At 55.0% G+C, this 14,640-nt stretch overlaps 8 protein-coding genes across 8 annotated transcripts; 3 read left to right on the top strand and 5 right to left on the bottom strand.

Annotated features, from left to right (window-relative positions):
- Positions 1–1,148: 1,148 nt before the first annotated feature.
- Positions 1,149–2,636, top strand: CPAR01_04827 (glycosyltransferase family 4; the record flags this gene model as incomplete). The annotated part of the gene is made up of 2 exons (XM_060489107.1): positions 1,149–1,538; positions 1,653–2,636. The coding sequence occupies 2 exons, from the start codon at positions 1,149–1,151 to the stop codon at positions 2,634–2,636; spliced, it is 1,374 nt and encodes a 457-aa protein (XP_060353313.1).
- A 936-nt stretch (positions 2,637–3,572) lies between these two features.
- CPAR01_04828 (PHD-finger domain-containing protein) lies at positions 3,573–6,395 on the bottom strand (the record flags this gene model as incomplete). Its single annotated transcript, XM_060489108.1, has 1 exon — positions 3,573–6,395. The coding sequence occupies one exon, from the start codon at positions 6,393–6,395 to the stop codon at positions 3,573–3,575; it is 2,823 nt and encodes a 940-aa protein (XP_060353314.1).
- A 290-nt stretch (positions 6,396–6,685) lies between these two features.
- CPAR01_04829 (uncharacterized protein) lies at positions 6,686–7,388 on the bottom strand (the record flags this gene model as incomplete). The annotated part of the gene is made up of 2 exons (XM_060489109.1): positions 6,686–7,259; positions 7,306–7,388. Coding segments are annotated over 2 exons (657 nt in total), but the record flags the coding sequence as incomplete, so codon positions are not given.
- Positions 7,389–9,004: 1,616 nt separating this feature from the next.
- Positions 9,005–9,576, bottom strand: CPAR01_04830 (uncharacterized protein; the record flags this gene model as incomplete). The annotated part of the gene is made up of 2 exons (XM_060489110.1): positions 9,005–9,446; positions 9,515–9,576. The coding sequence occupies 2 exons, from the start codon at positions 9,574–9,576 to the stop codon at positions 9,005–9,007; spliced, it is 504 nt and encodes a 167-aa protein (XP_060353316.1).
- A 1,785-nt stretch (positions 9,577–11,361) lies between these two features.
- On the bottom strand, positions 11,362–12,030 carry CPAR01_04831 (uncharacterized protein; the record flags this gene model as incomplete). The annotated part of the gene is made up of 1 exon (XM_060489111.1): positions 11,362–12,030. The coding sequence occupies one exon, from the start codon at positions 12,028–12,030 to the stop codon at positions 11,362–11,364; it is 669 nt and encodes a 222-aa protein (XP_060353317.1).
- Positions 12,031–12,172: 142 nt separating this feature from the next.
- CPAR01_04832 (uncharacterized protein) lies at positions 12,173–12,463 on the top strand (the record flags this gene model as incomplete). Its single annotated transcript, XM_060489112.1, has 1 exon — positions 12,173–12,463. One exon carries the CDS (start codon positions 12,173–12,175, stop codon positions 12,461–12,463), a length of 291 nt encoding a protein of 96 aa, XP_060353318.1.
- Positions 12,464–12,485: 22 nt separating this feature from the next.
- Positions 12,486–13,166, top strand: CPAR01_04833 (ML domain-containing protein; the record flags this gene model as incomplete). Its single annotated transcript, XM_060489113.1, has 3 exons — positions 12,486–12,694; positions 12,780–12,996; positions 13,050–13,166. 3 exons carry the CDS (start codon positions 12,486–12,488, stop codon positions 13,164–13,166), a joined length of 543 nt encoding a protein of 180 aa, XP_060353319.1.
- Positions 13,167–13,533: 367 nt separating this feature from the next.
- Positions 13,534–14,097, bottom strand: CPAR01_04834 (V-type proton ATPase subunit F; the record flags this gene model as incomplete). The annotated part of the gene is made up of 4 exons (XM_060489114.1): positions 13,534–13,674; positions 13,746–13,880; positions 13,943–13,978; positions 14,041–14,097. 4 exons carry the CDS (start codon positions 14,095–14,097, stop codon positions 13,534–13,536), a joined length of 369 nt encoding a protein of 122 aa, XP_060353320.1.
- Positions 14,098–14,640: the final 543 nt, after the last annotated feature.

Consider the following 14,640-nt stretch of genomic DNA (forward strand, 5'->3'; position numbering starts at 1 on the left):
CGGATCTTGTTTCTCAGTGATAGGCGGTGACGGCGACGGGAGAGTCTAGGACGCGGGGTTCGTTGGAGACGGAGCCGTGGATTATCCATGGAGATCCGCAACGGAACAATGGGATTGAAGCTGACCACCAATACGGCAAACCGGCAGTGTTGGGCATTCCGTCATCTCTTTGCCGTGGCATGCTTAATTCCGCGTTTTCTGCTTTAGTTTCCGCAGCTGGTGGTCATTGGTTGCGAGCTGGAATAGTGTTTGTAAGCTTCATGTACTTATCTAAGGTAGATAGCTGTCACGGCGGAATTGTGAGTTGTATCAAATGCGTATACAGCTGTAGTGTAAGTACCTAGAAGCGAGAAGACTGCTAGGAAATAAAGGATGAAGTTCCAGTTACCAATGCAACAAGAGCCTTAGAGTTTGTAATCAATCAACTGTAGAGATAGAGTTCATCTAGAATTGCTAGACTATGGATACTACAGACTCAACCACTGGTCAATGCGCCGCCTCTCCAGTACTCAAGAGCCAAGTCTCGCACAGACCAAAGGCTGCAACAGCTGCAACAGCCTGCAAGCGCAATGAGGTGGAAGGTTGTAACTTGTAACCGTTCCCCGGCTCCACTTCGGTTGCTGATTCCTCGCCTTCCTTTCCTGACGCTCCCTGAACCTCCACAGCCCACTACCGCACTGCGTATCTGCCCCGCAGCCTCCCGAAAAGCCCAGTGCCCACATGGGAAAGTTCAGCGTGGTTTCCACACTCTATCCGTCCGCATACTCCAAAAAAAGAAGACAGGAAAAGGGAAAGCCACCATCCGATTACGCGCCCCCCCTGGAAGTGAGTGGGGACCTCTTCCTCCAAACTGACGAAGCCCTCCTCCACCTTCTGCAACTGTGTCCCATCGCAAAACCTTTGACGTTGCGATCTTTCTCTTCTTTCCATTGTTGCAGCTTCAACCACTCTTTCCCGAAAACAAAACCACCTGCGCACCTGTCTACTCACCTTGCGCACAGGAGGACGATGCAATCGCACCACAGCCAAGCCTAGGCTCCTACAAGAAGTAAAGGAAACGCTACCGGAACTGAACAGAGCTGCTGGTACCACAACCACCGCGGTGGGCGCGTTCTTGCCTGCAAAACCCGACGATACCACAGCCCAAGATGGCTTCCTCTTCAACCTCCTCTCCGACTCTCACCCGAACCGAGACTCTGAGCCTGGGGGCCCTCTCCTTTGCCGCAGTCGCAGTCCTCCTCAATGCCTTCCAGGGCGAGGGCGAGCCCCTGATAGCGTCACTGGCACTCTCAGTCCTGGCCTTTGCGCTGGCCTACTCCATGATCCGATGGCTTGGCCCAGTCTTTAAACAGGCCGGCTTCAAGGGCCGCGACCTCTCAAAGCACCACCGCCCTGAGCTGCCCGAGTGCATGGGTGCCGTCTGCGCTGCCGTCTACTTACTCGTCGTCATCGTCTTCATCCCCTTCCCCTTCTACAAGGACATTGTTGCCGCCACTAGCGGTGGTGGAAACAGGGACGTTGTATTCCAGGTCGAGCACGTACAGCAGGGACGATTTCTTCATCGCTTCCCCCATAGCAAGGTCGGCCTAACTCGTCTCTCCTTGAGCGCAACGCCACGAGAGATCATTTACTGACACATCCCAAACTGCCAGCTCGCCTCCTACCTTTCCGCAATCATCTCCCTCCAGACGACCGCCCTCCTTGGCATCGGCGACGACCTCTTCGACATCCGATGGCGACACAAGTGGTGGATCCCAGGCCTGGCCTCGGTCCCCATCCTCGTAATCTACTTTGTCGACTTTGGCGTCACCTCCATCGTCATCCCGATCCCCCTCCAGCCCTACCTCGGCGAGCTCTTCGACCTCGGCGTCCTCTACTACATCTACATGTCCTGCATCGCAATGTTCTGCCCTCAGTCCATCAACATGCTCGCAGGCATCAACGGCATCGAGGTCTCCCAGTGCATCGTCGTCTCCCTCCTCCTCGTCCTGAACGACTGCCTCTACCTCTTCACGCCCTACCCCCACCCGGCCACCGACTCCCACCTCTTCTCCCTCTACCTCCTCCTCCCCTGGCTCGGCGTCTCCTTCGCTCTCGTCCTGCACAACTGGTACCCTGCCAAGGTCTTCGTCGGCGACACCTACTGCTACTTCTCCGGCATGGTCTTCGCCACCGTCGGCATCCTCGGCCACTTCTCAAAGACGCTCGGCCTCCTCCTCGTCCCCCAGCTCTTCAACTTCCTCTACTCGACGCCCCAAATCTTTGGCCTCATCCCCTGCCCTCGTCACCGCTTGCCCCGATTCAACGCTCGCACCGGCCTCCTGGAAACGAGCAAGACGCCTTGGAGCCCCGAACGCCAACCCCGCCCCCTCGTCGCGCAAGGACTGCACCTCCTCGCCAAGTTGCGCCTTCTGGAAGTAACGGTGGACGAAAAGGGCCGCTTCGTGGAGACGAGCAACTTCACCCTGCTCAACCTGTGGCTCGTCTGGAGAGGTCCCCTGAGAGAGGACCGCCTCGCGTGGGAGGTCACCTTCCTCCAGCTCTTTGTCGGCCTGTTTGGTCTCTTTGTTCGCCATCGCCTCGCTCTGCTCATCTTTAAGGAGGATAACTGGGGTATGACGACCAAGAGATACTGAGCAAACCTGCCGTGTGTTATGGGCCTCAGAAAAGAACTCTGGACCTCGCACGTTTAACAATTTTCACCAATCCTGGAACCGCATTCCATCCGGGGTATTTTGCCTCATTCTCTTGTCTGGATTTCGCATCGCAATGGGGGACGGACGGCATGGTTAGAAGAGCCGTATGTCTGTACTATACGAAAAGAGTTGGTTGGAGGTTTGAAATTGAGATACCCTGTAAGAGTACCTGGCGGGTATGTAAGACCCGAGATCGACACTCTTGAGAGATGGTCGATAAAATCAAGATAGAATTGCAAAAGTCACATCACAAGTATGGCATCAGGGAAACATGATATTGTGAGCGAAAACTTAGGCAGCCTGTTCCCAGCTGCAAAAAAAAAAATGAGCCCTCCATTTGTCATGGGAGGGGTGTAGTAGTCCCGCACCGAGGCGACTTCCACTTCGCCCGGCACAGCTAACAAAGCCTAGAAATACACACGAAAACATGCCGTTCGTGGCGAGAGTAGTTGGAACCTCCTTTCCCGGTCTTTTCATCTCGTATCGGTCGATACCCGGCTCTTCACTGCGTCTGTCCGTGTCCCCCTTACGTTACGCCATAGATCCCCCATCGAAGAAAAGATTCAGCTTTCCTGCCAGACGACAAAAACAAAATAGTGTCGAAATGGGCTTGTGTGTTTTTCGTAAGACGTGCATTTTCTTTTTGCAGCTCCTCCCAAAAACAACAGTAAAACGAAGTTCATTTGAAGACATTCCCGAAAAAGCGCTGACCGAACCCGATGAACCCCTTCCCCTTTCCCATTCCCATTGTCCGTCGCTGCCCAAACGCCAAAGTCAATCACCAGACTGTCGCCGCCCCGAAACGTTTTTGATAATATTTAGAGGGGAAATAAAAGCCGCCGTGTCATCTTCGGAACTCGTGAACCCCGTTCTATGTTACAGCGTGTTGGCGGCCGCAGCCGCAGGATTCGAGTTGATCGTGTTGCCCGTAACGGGTGTAAGAACATCCGCACTCTTCTCAATCACTGGAGAATCGACGATAGCATCGAGCGTTGGCTTCGTCTCCTCAGTACCAGAGAGTGAGGTCTTCAGAGTGCCAGCAGGCTTGGCCTTGTTCATCCTGCTCTTGGTGTAATCGCTGAGGCTCAACTTCTTCTTGACCGGACTTGGATGTGCCCCAACACCATTGACTGCAGTCGGAGCAAATGGACTGGGTAGACTGCTTGCGGAGAACGGCGACTGAATTGTCGACGGTGTTGAGGCACTGGGAGTCGCCGATGTGGGTCCGTTGAAGGCAGGGACCGGTGGCATCGTGACCCGTAACTCCGGTGATCTCATCTTCAACGGGCTGCTTGAGCCATTCGCGGGTCCATCTGAAACGCTGTCGGTCTGCAGGGGCGATTTTACCGTGCTTGGCGAACTTGTCGGAGCATCCGACATCACGACATCGCCAGCAGGAGGAGCGGCTGGCGATGTATCGCGGGCTTGATTGCCGATGTCCTTGGAGGGCGGAGGAGATTCAGCACTAGGCTTGACCTCAGCTGGTTGATCCACGTCCATGGGTGTTGGCTCCTGAGCGGAGAGAGAAGAGAGTGACTTGCGTCTCTCGACTTCATCACAGCGTAGGCGGTGTCGATTGTTGAGCAGCCGTTGCGAAAGAGATATGATACGGCGTCGTGGCCTGGGTGTTTGAACGGGCTCACTGTACCACTCGCCCTCGACAGGGTCAGTTTGTACACCGGCATCGCAGTAAACGGGACGAGGTGTGGATGATGTTCGCCCGGACTGGGAACCGACCGACTCCGCTCTGGAGGCAGGTGCCTTGAACGGATTCTGTGCCGTTGGTGACACGCCACTTGAAGGGGAATTCGACTTGCTTCGAGATGTTCCCGCATCGACGTAGTGTGTAGTGCCGCTGGATGCGTTGCTGGTTGAGCTGCGTTGTTTCGTCTTGGAAGAACCGGAAGTGGATGCCGTGCCATCGGATGTTCGCTTCTTCTTGCGTGGAGGTTGTTGCTGTTCCATTCGTCGGAATGAGTCTTCAACCATTTGAACCTTGCGTTTGTCCCTGTCAGTCGGTTCTGTGAGGATACCTGGCCGATCCAATGAACCCTGGCGTACGGGCGTGCGATCACGACTAGGCGGTTTGCTGCGCTCAGAAACTGACCGACCGTCGTTGTCGGCGTCGTCTTGGTGTCCCTCGCTAGCTGCGCGACTGTTTGTAGCGTGACCGGTGCTGGTGGGAGAGATGGTGTGGGTTTTTGGCTTTCGTTGTTTCTTCTTTGCGGGAGGCCGAGACTGAACCTTCGCTTGGTGTTGTCTGTGGAAGCGAGCAAAGGCACAGTTCGCACCCAAGTCACACGCACAGCCGCCGTACTCGGACAATATCCGATGAATCCAGCCCGATAGTGTTTGGTACTCAGCCTCGTCCATCTCAGACTCGTTCTGCGTATTGGTGTCGTCGTCAGCGAGGCCCAGCAGATGCACTAACCGTGCCTGGAACTTCTTGGGTAGCCTAAAGTCCCATGGTAGAGTAATTTGCTCGTTTGCCGCGATATATCTGTCGCTCATGAGCCAGAAGTGATACTCGGATTGGCCTGACAGGTACGTATCCAGCAGGGCGTTGGGCTTGCAGCTTCTTCGAACGAAGCGAGCCATCGATCCTTCTTTCCTGGTATCAATGTACAAGGGAAGCATGGGGTGGAAGAAAACAAAAGGTAACGGGGACGAAAGTTCCTCCCAAAGGTTTTCGGGATCTGCGCAGTAGTCCTTTTGGAATCCGATCACGCCGTTGAGTTCAATCAAAGGGACGTCTTTCTCGATGGCGGCAGGGGTAGCAAGATATTGCCATCGTAATGTCGTCTCTGGCGAGACAGGAATCTTCTTGCTCTCGACGTGAAGCTGACGCTTGCGAGCGTCAATGTCTTTCGGCAGCTTGGCAAAGACGTCGTTGAATTCCTCGCCCGTCTCTTGCCTCATACGATCCGGTTCCCGAAGCCAAACTGACAAGGTATTGGAAACGAAGAGGCTCGCAAAGGAATTGATGCGAGTGATGGGGATGTCTGCTTCTTTGCTCATGGACAAGAAGCCGTCCGAGTAATTGTGTATTTGAAAATCGCTCGGAAGGTCCGGGGGAGTAGTTGCTGGGCTTGGGGGGTGGCCGTTGGGTTGTGATCGCCCACCATTGCCGTACGAAGGACTTCGCTTTGCGTTCTGAGAACTGATCGAATGGGATGGCCGATGGGATGACTTCACCTTCTTGGTTGGGTGAGGGTGGTCGCTCGGACTTCCGTGCTTTGCATTCTCCTGGCCCACAGGGTGGCCATTCAACTGCAAGTCCGTTGGCTTTGGCTTCTTCTTGTGGCTTTTGGATGGCGGGCGTTTGGCCTTCTTATCTGGTATGGTTTCTGTCGTGGGACCATTCTTTAGTCGCCGGGTTCGCTCGATGGCCTTTTGTCGATCTAGGGGGCGCGGCTTGCAATCAGCGCACGAGTGGGCAAAGTCTTCGCGGAGGGCCTCCTCGCGACTGTGAGGGTAAAAGCAGTCGATGTGCTGCCACGTGTCACACGTCTCGCAATAGATCGTGTTTCCATCATCGTCAGTGAAGTTGCAAATACACTTGATCGTGTACGGCTCTTCTTCCTCTACCGTCTCGGCCTTGCGTGGCACATTGTGTGTTGAGACTGGTACGCTCGGGGCGAAGAGGGTCTGACTAGGAGTCGCGGTCTGCGTCGACAGCGGCTGGGGCTTTTCGGTCATAATCTAGGTTTGCCTCGTGGTGCGAATTGAAGTCGAGGTATTGGGTGAGATGATTACTGTTGCGGCCTGGGTAGCATGACGACGCCTGTCTAGACGTACAGCTACAAGCCGTCGAATGAACCACAGAAACAGCAGTACGCAGGGCCGTCGTCATCCGTCGGCGGGAAGGGTATGGTCGAGTCGAGGGTTCTCGACGAAGCTGGGTAAGGTAGGACTCGGTGGGATTGTCGAGTCCGGCTCACAAAGGACAGGTCGTCGCAGAGGCGAGGAACGGTCCAACAAATCGCTTTTCACACACCGCGGTCGTCCCGAAACCAGGAAAACACCGTTAGGTTGTCACAAGCGTGTGTTGTGGGCGTCGTGAGGTGGAAAACTTTTCGAATTGTGATCGCGAAGAGCGTGTCCACGGACCGATCGAAGCCAGAAGACGGATCAAGTCGAAGAAAGGGTTGAGCGGTTGCGCCTCGTCGACGGGGAGGGATGGAGCGTTTCGAAAAGCTGGGCCGAGTCGGGAGAATGTAGTATGAGGAGGAAATCGAGTGTTGAGGACCGGAGGTGAGGTAGAGAAGGGTATTTTGGGTCGAGCAAGTGAGGGTGGAAAAGAGATTGAAAGAGAAGAAGAGAGGGGGGCACGACACGAAGGAGAGAAAGATGGATGGGTCCCCCAAAGGAGCGTAGCAGACACCAGCGGTGGTGGTGGTGGCAGCAGCAGCAGCAGTACCTGGGTAGGAGTAGTAGGTAGGAGTGCTGGTGCTGGTGCGGTGCGGTACGAGTTGAGCGAGACAGGTCCCAGTGCAGGAGCGTGCAGGCCGGAGCCTAGGCCAAGCCGAAAAGAGAGAGAGGGCGAACGAGCAGGAACAGTGACTGCACTGCTTAGGTCGGGGGACTTGGATTCTGCGGGCTTGGGGACTGACTGGCACCTTGTGCTTCGGTGCGCGGGTTGCGGACTGGAAGATGGGGGGGAGGGAGGGCAAGGGAAGGGGGGGCGTCTTCGAAGATGGGATTTTTTGGGGGGAAGGGCGATGAGGACTCAGGACGGGTTGCTGGGTGCTGGGATGCTTGGGGAGCATCGCACCTGCTCAGCTTGAGATGCCCTGGCACCTGGCCCGCTGCCCGCTGGCTGGGGGGCACTGGCTACCACCAGCCAGTCCGCCAGCCGTCACAGCCTGGTATGGCCGGACATGCGCTGGAGGGAAGGGCGACGACAACAGGACGGGGGGAGACTAGAGACGGGAAGACAGACGAGGAAGAGAGTGAGAGAGAGAACGGGAGACGAGGGCAGAAAAGCCAGAGCCCGTGTGTAGGGAAAACAGGGTACAGAGGTACCGGTACTTACTTGAAGCTAAGCCCGAAAGGCGGTGGACACGCTGATATGAGTGGCTCCAACTGTCCAATCAGATGTCTAGCGCAGATCCATGATGCCTCAGGCAGAAGAGGTTTCAGGCCGCAACCAGACACAGAGAAAATGGGAAAGTGTGTGATGGTTCCCGTCTGATGAAGGACTGGTGAGTGCCTTGTTAGCCCTCCGCACCAGACGCGCCTGAGAGGTCGACCAGGCAAAGAAGAAGGCGGAGATGGCGAAAGAAAGAAAAAAATCCAAGTCTGCGTGATAAAAGAAGCAAAATGTTGGAGAGAAAGTGGAGTGAAGACGCTATCCGCAATAAGTGTACCGAAAACAAAATCAAGGAGGCATTCGACTAGAACAGACTCTCATCATCTTGATGAGAGCAGCTGGCGGCCACGGAACGTCGGTTTGATGTGAACAAAAACAAGAGGCAGACTCGTCTGGTGGGAGTGGAGGGACAAGAAGCGGCATGCAAAGATTTAATGAGTAATAAGAGAGAAAGAAATGGGCAGGCAGCGTGGTGTTGGTGTTTGGTGCGAGTTGGGTGATGGATCCTCTCTGGCCCTAGCAGAAACGCCGGGCGGATGTGACGGGAGGAGCGAGAGGTGGAACGACCGAGGGCGAAAGGCGACGGCAGACTGGTCGAGGACTGGTCGAAAGAGGGGTGACCCGCGCGACGGGAGTGACTCTGCGTGCGCCATACGGATGGATGGGTTCATGGATGCCTTGCTTCGCTGGTTTCTGCCTGCAAAAGAGAGGACATCCGCGTGCCATATGCGTAGACGAATAAGATATCCGTCAGGTAGGTAGGCGTGGAGGGCGTAGGCGGAAGTGAACAGCTGTGAGCACTGAATCCCTATTGCCGTAAGCCAGGAGGGGAGAAGTCGACGCCAGAGACACGGGAGAGAGAGTATGTGACTGGTATCTGGCCGACGGAAGGCTAGGCATAAGATAAGCGTAGGTTTGATTGCCTGTGTGCTCCGTACTATGAGCGGGAGAATGCCGGCGTCGCGTTGATCTCCTCGTTGAGTTCCAGTTGAACAAGCGTCGAATTCGATGCCTTCAAACATGGTAGCGTCTTTGGAAAACCAAACCAGCGAAATTCAAGACTGAGAATCGGGGATGACCATGGCTTTCATCCCATCCCGAGGGAGACGTGAGGCCCGTCCAATTATGCGCAATCTGGGTTTTCTTAAAATAGGAGGCCTTCGAGCGACTTGCCGTTGGCGCGTCGTTTCGCAGGAAACCTTTGTACCCTTGCCCCCTATTCTGCCTGACTTGTGAACAAGTGAGTGGTTGCTCTTCTCTGATTTGTGCTAGGTAGGCAGCTAGACGACGTGGGCGGGTGGCAAGAGTCACTTTCCGGTTGAGGGCAGCCCAAGTCCAACCCGCCATGGCGCCAGGGGTAGAAGAAGCCAACGGGACTGGAGAGACACTCGGGGGGCCCTCCGCTGGAGGTAAGGTGGTGAGTGGTGAGACTGAGAAAGAAGGCCGACTTCGAAGGCGCCGTCATCCACTCTGGACTCCACTGCTTCGAATGCTCTTCGCTTCCAAGCCCAATATCCACTTTCGTCTCTCCCTCTCTCTCTGATCCATCATAGAAGAGCTTCTCACTTCTCGTCGCAGAATTGTGTGTCCAGCCGAAAAGGTACGAATACGGCAGTCGAGAGTTCATCGCGTCGAGGGCTACGGAAACGAAGAGGACGCTACACCAAGGTCAGCCACCCATAGTTACATGTACGTACACACCTCAACGAGGACGGGAGTGACTTACTGGATAGATAGGCCGAGGTACCTTGAGAACTTCAAAGGAAGCAAAAGGAAGAAAAGGTACATCTCTATACGTCTCTGGCTCAGCGACTCTTTTCGGCTGCAGTGGGATCGGGTTGTATTGGATTTCCATTGGATAAAGTGGGGCTTGCCTGCGAAAGGGCAGCATTTCTGATGCTCCTTCTAAAAACCCAAAATGGTGAAGTCCCTCCTCCCCCAAGCCGCAAGTCCCACGGCGTAGCGTCGCGTCCTGCCGATTCCCACTTGTCTGAGGTCTCAACTCAACATCCCTCTCCCTTCTCTCATTGGTCAGTAGATCAATCTGGGAATGGCCGACCGGGTCTTACTGCCAGGGCCTAATATTATCGTGCATGGAGCCGGTCTTTCGCTCCCTGCAACAAGTCGCTCTTCCCCCTGGTCAAGCTGGAGACCTGCAGTTTTGCATGCGACTTTGCGTTGGAGTTTTGGAGGTGACAAACAGCTCCGACTCGGATGCGCAAATGTTGACTCTAGAGTGAGAGAGAGTCGTCTCTGCTCGCCCACGCTCACGGCTGACGGAAGCTTTCGCTGGTTGTGTCGCAGAGGTAAGTATCTTCGCCGTAAGGTCAACCGCCCGCAGAGGCGGCCCTTGATGACTGCAGCTGGAGCTCTTCCACCATCACACTTTCCGTGAAGCCTCTTGCACAGCTCGTCAACCCAAGGCGACAGCAGCATGCAGGTTGAAGTCATCATCACCGCAGGCTGATGCGAAGCTTCCCCTCTCGGCACTGGAACTTCATCCCACCCTTTCGTTCGACACTTCGGTACGGAGTAGCGTAGCTGACTCTCGCCTCCAGTTGCTCTCCTTTTTTCTCCAAAATCCCACGCCGTCGCCCGATGCCCCTTCAACCATCTGCGCCAAATGGCTCGACCCCTCACCAAGACAGACTAGGTTGGCCTCCAAGAGCTCGGTAAATGGCACGCTGCGTTGAACTCTACTGCGAACTGTGACAGTGTACACAGAAACGGAGGCATGGGGGGCGGCCCTTTGGGTTGCTGAGGTGTCATCTATCTGCCTCACCAAGCCATAGTTGCAGAAGTATCGGTACTTTGACCACGTTCAGTCAATGCTCCTCAGGTCCAGCACAATTGCGCGCCTCTAAATGCGACCACGCGCGGCGCCTTTGCGAGCAGTTGTGGTCCTTGTTGCCCTTGGGTTGACTGGTTGCCCAGAGCGCCCGGGTGCTCCAAGTACAGTACGACGTAGGGGGGGAACATCAGTGCCCGCTGCCGTCTCGAAGGCTCGTCGAGCCTTTGCCGTTCATAATAATGCTTCCTCGGTGATGGGATCGACGGGAGGAACTGCGCTATCCTTCCGCTTTCTCGCCCCGTCATCCTTCTCCTCAACTGGAGATACCGAGTAGACAAACAAAACAAAGAGTCGCGGTTTCCCGTCGTCCATCCGCACCCAGCTGGCGTAAAGGGCCCCGGCATGATTCGCGGCCGGTGTCCCTGTAGCTAGGATCTCCCTGTCCTATGATCGCGTCCTCGAGACTTGTCCAAAAGTTTGCGACACTGATAGCCAGGGCTGCAGCTGAGTTGTCGAGGTGCCCCGTACTTGTTGACCACGGTCCCCAATCATCGTCCAAGCAGGTTGGCCACACTTTCCGGTTCACTCGAGCACTTGTTTGTGCCAGCTCCCTGCACTCGACGCCGGACTGATTGGTACAAGCCGACGGACCCGTGCACCACGGTTTTCCCACCATGAAAGACGCATGAGATGGTGTGGCTCCTGGTGTGGCTACCTTTCTTCTCAGGTCATCATCCATGCCGTAGCACGACTTCTTGAATCGCGGACGGAGTTCTGTCCAATCACGAAACCTGCGCAGTCGAGACCTCGAAGATGCTTGGATCGAAGTGCGCACCAAGCAGTTCTGGCTCCGATACTGAAGATCTTGGAGGAGCCAGCGGCTTGTGATGATGGAGAGACCCTGAACAGTTTGGCTGGCACTGGGCTTTCAATGCTGAGGTTGCTGTCTGTCTGCTTCGGTTCTGTCCACGGGACCAGAGTTCCAGGGATCTTCCAACAAAACCTGGGCCGTCGAAACAGCCCAGCTGCTCTGTGTGACAAGGCTCCAGCCGTCGCATAGGAGTGAGCACAGGCGGAGGCGAAAAGTCAAGTCCATTATTGTGGCTAGAACGCCGACAGCTCCTTCCTCGTGTGGCGCTCCGTCTTGTTTGCGCATGGACGGCTCCCTCAATGCGCAAATGGTGATATGGCACTCGCGACGCAATTCCATGGTCGCAGCTCGTAATCGAAGGACTCGGCCGTTTCAATCTCCAAAAGACGAAGGCGGGAGGTAATCTGGAGCTGGGAAGTCGATAACGAAAGTGGGATCTTTGGAGGGGAACGAAGCAGAAGAGTGGGAATTTTACGGTGGCCCGTGCGACGCCGACGACAGGATTCGATGTACCTTTTGGGACATCATTCAAGAGGCTCTGTCGTTGTCTAGTGTACTTGCTTTGGTCCAGCAAAAGCATTATTTCGGAGGCTCCTTGTGGTTGTTACTTCTGCAATGTGAGCTTCCAATCAAATAGCTATACTTCAATGTACAGACCTATACAAAGGGCACTGCTTGCTCTACACCAAAGATATGCAATGAAAGGTACCTCCAATGTCGCCATGGTCGCTGGGGAAGGCAAAGGCGCTTGTCCCGACCAAGGTCCACCTAGCTCCATCCAATCAGATCGATTTGACGTTGTCCCCATGACGTTCTCCCTCCGAACCCAGCCCCGTTCGTTGCTCACCACCTACCAACCAAAGCCACTCGCAGGAACCACTTCTCTATCACCTCCCATCATCCTCACGCTAAACATCGAACCTCGGACGCCGACGAGTACACACCGAGCATTATCAACGACATCGAGACCGCCGTTGTTCGAACCGCTCATATCCCATCTTCCTAATCACTAAACAACCTCGACCTCTATCCGCGATGAGGTTCGCCACAGCTGTCATCGCCTTCCTCTCCGCCGGTCTCGCACCGGCCGGTGCCAGCGTCCTGGTCCAGAGAGACCAGTCCGTCATTGTTAACGATGACCTCAAGGTCCCCGGCGACTCGCCTTTGGAGCTCTGCCCCAAGTCTCATGATGAGGACATCGTCACAATCGACAGCGTAGACCTCTCTCCCAACCCTCCTCAGGCGTAAGTTTGTTTGCAGTAGCCCCCAGTCTATGACGATGCATACCGCGGTATCGTGAAACGGGAGCCAGCTAACATGGCGTTTCAGTGGCAAGGAGCTCGTCATCAAGGCTTCCGGCACCGTCAAGCAGAACATCGAGAAGGGCGCCTACGTCCTTCTCCAGGTCAAGTACGGCCTCATCCGCCTTATCAGCACCAAGGCGGACCTCTGCGAGCAGATCGAGAACGTCGACCTCGAGTGCCCCATCGAGAAGGGTGTTCTCACCGTCACCAAGTCTGTCGAGCTTCCTAACGAGATCCCCTCCGTAAGTCAGGCTCATCTATATGAACCTTATAAGGTTATTGACAATATCTACAGGGCAAGTACACCGTCTTTGCTGACGTCTACACCGCCGATGATGTCCCCATCACCTGCTTGACCGCTCAAGTCGTTTTCTCGCGCAACACCAAGAGCTTCTTCAGCTTGGAGCTTTAACTTAATTACAAGCATACGAAGGTTTACGATGATGGGGCATGGGTTACAGTCACACGTAGCGATACATCCAGATTGCTGTTGGGGTTTCACTTCATCTCATAACACTGGTAGCATTAGGAATTTGGCATAACGCAGTTCAACTTCGCCCGTGTGATGGATCCGTTTGAGGGTCCTTTTAGGTGTTCATTCTGCGTAGGAGTATCGGCATAACAATGCGTACGTACATAGGGTAGCGGTGCTAGGCATGTAGCTCGCAATTTATTCATGATAGGCCGGTGCGGTCCATCCAAACTCCGAATACGCTGCCGGCGTACCATGCTTTTGCCTCTTGGCCCTTACTATCCCCATAATCTGTGGAATTACATGCTTATTCGCCAAACAACCGGCGCACTCTGCGCAAAACACTGTCCTTCTCGGGGTCGTACGGGTGGTCCTTGCTCGGAATTTCGAGAACGGTCGGGAAAGCAGCAGTGTAGGTATCGACCCGATGTCTTATGCGATCGGCAATCTGTTCTTTCAATCAGTATGTGTTCTCTTGGCACAAGGCCTCCCCCCCTCCCCCCCGGGATCGCTACTGACGTGTTGGTTGATGAGGATGATGCCAATGTCCTTCCTCGAAGTGAAGGATTCAAAGGTAGACTCGATCGTAGCGGTGTCCGTCTTGCTATCCACCACCAGGAAGTTCTTTTCTTGGTCGGCACCCGTGCTGACATGCTGTGCACTTGTTAGTTATCTCGAGCCGCAATCGGAATCGTCGTGGAGTCGAAAGAGCGCACCCCAATGCCAGCGAGGAGGAGGCCGGTGACCGAGTCCTAGTTCTCAAGTTTTAGCCATTTGTAATCAGTCATGGTGTCGAATACGCGAAGTGTCCTACCTCGTCGCCAATAACGGCGAGGAACTGGCGGTCCTTCATATCTGCTTGTGAAGCCATCTTGGATGACTTGTGCGGTTGTTGGAGAGCTTGCGATGGCCCAGGAGGTCGGCGGACGGATTGACGTACTTGCCTTGATTACCTGTACCCGACCTGGCGGCGGGCTGGCAGCGCTCCACTCCAGCACCTCACTGTGGCTGAAGTGCTGTTAGCGCTGTTCTGCCAGGTACCGCCTGCTGGAGCCCGAACTGCTAACAGGCTCGGATGAGGTGTGGGCTATGCGACAGAAGCCAGTGGAGACCCCACTTGCAGCATTCCGGTACGTATCTCCCAGGTACTTTCAGTTTCCTTTCAGTTTACGGTCCATGCACATAAGGAAGGTACCCCTGTCGAAAGCTCCTCTTGCCTAGCAGCGGGACAATGGCCCAAAAATCAATAGACCCAGACTTCTTTGTAAACAATTTCACCTAGCGACGAAATCGACGACGACAACGACGACAAACGACACCGACGCACCACTCGATCCCGCCCGTCGACCACGAAACCATCGCCTTCGAGGCTTCCAGAATTCCATCCGCCCAGAAGTCGCCTGTTGATGGCAAG

The sequence above is a fragment of the Colletotrichum paranaense genome, assembly GCF_030867605.1.
Source record: "Colletotrichum paranaense strain IMI 384185 chromosome Unknown Scaffold_3.1, whole genome shotgun sequence".
Classification (NCBI taxonomy): Eukaryota; Fungi; Ascomycota; class Sordariomycetes; order Glomerellales; family Glomerellaceae; genus Colletotrichum; species Colletotrichum paranaense.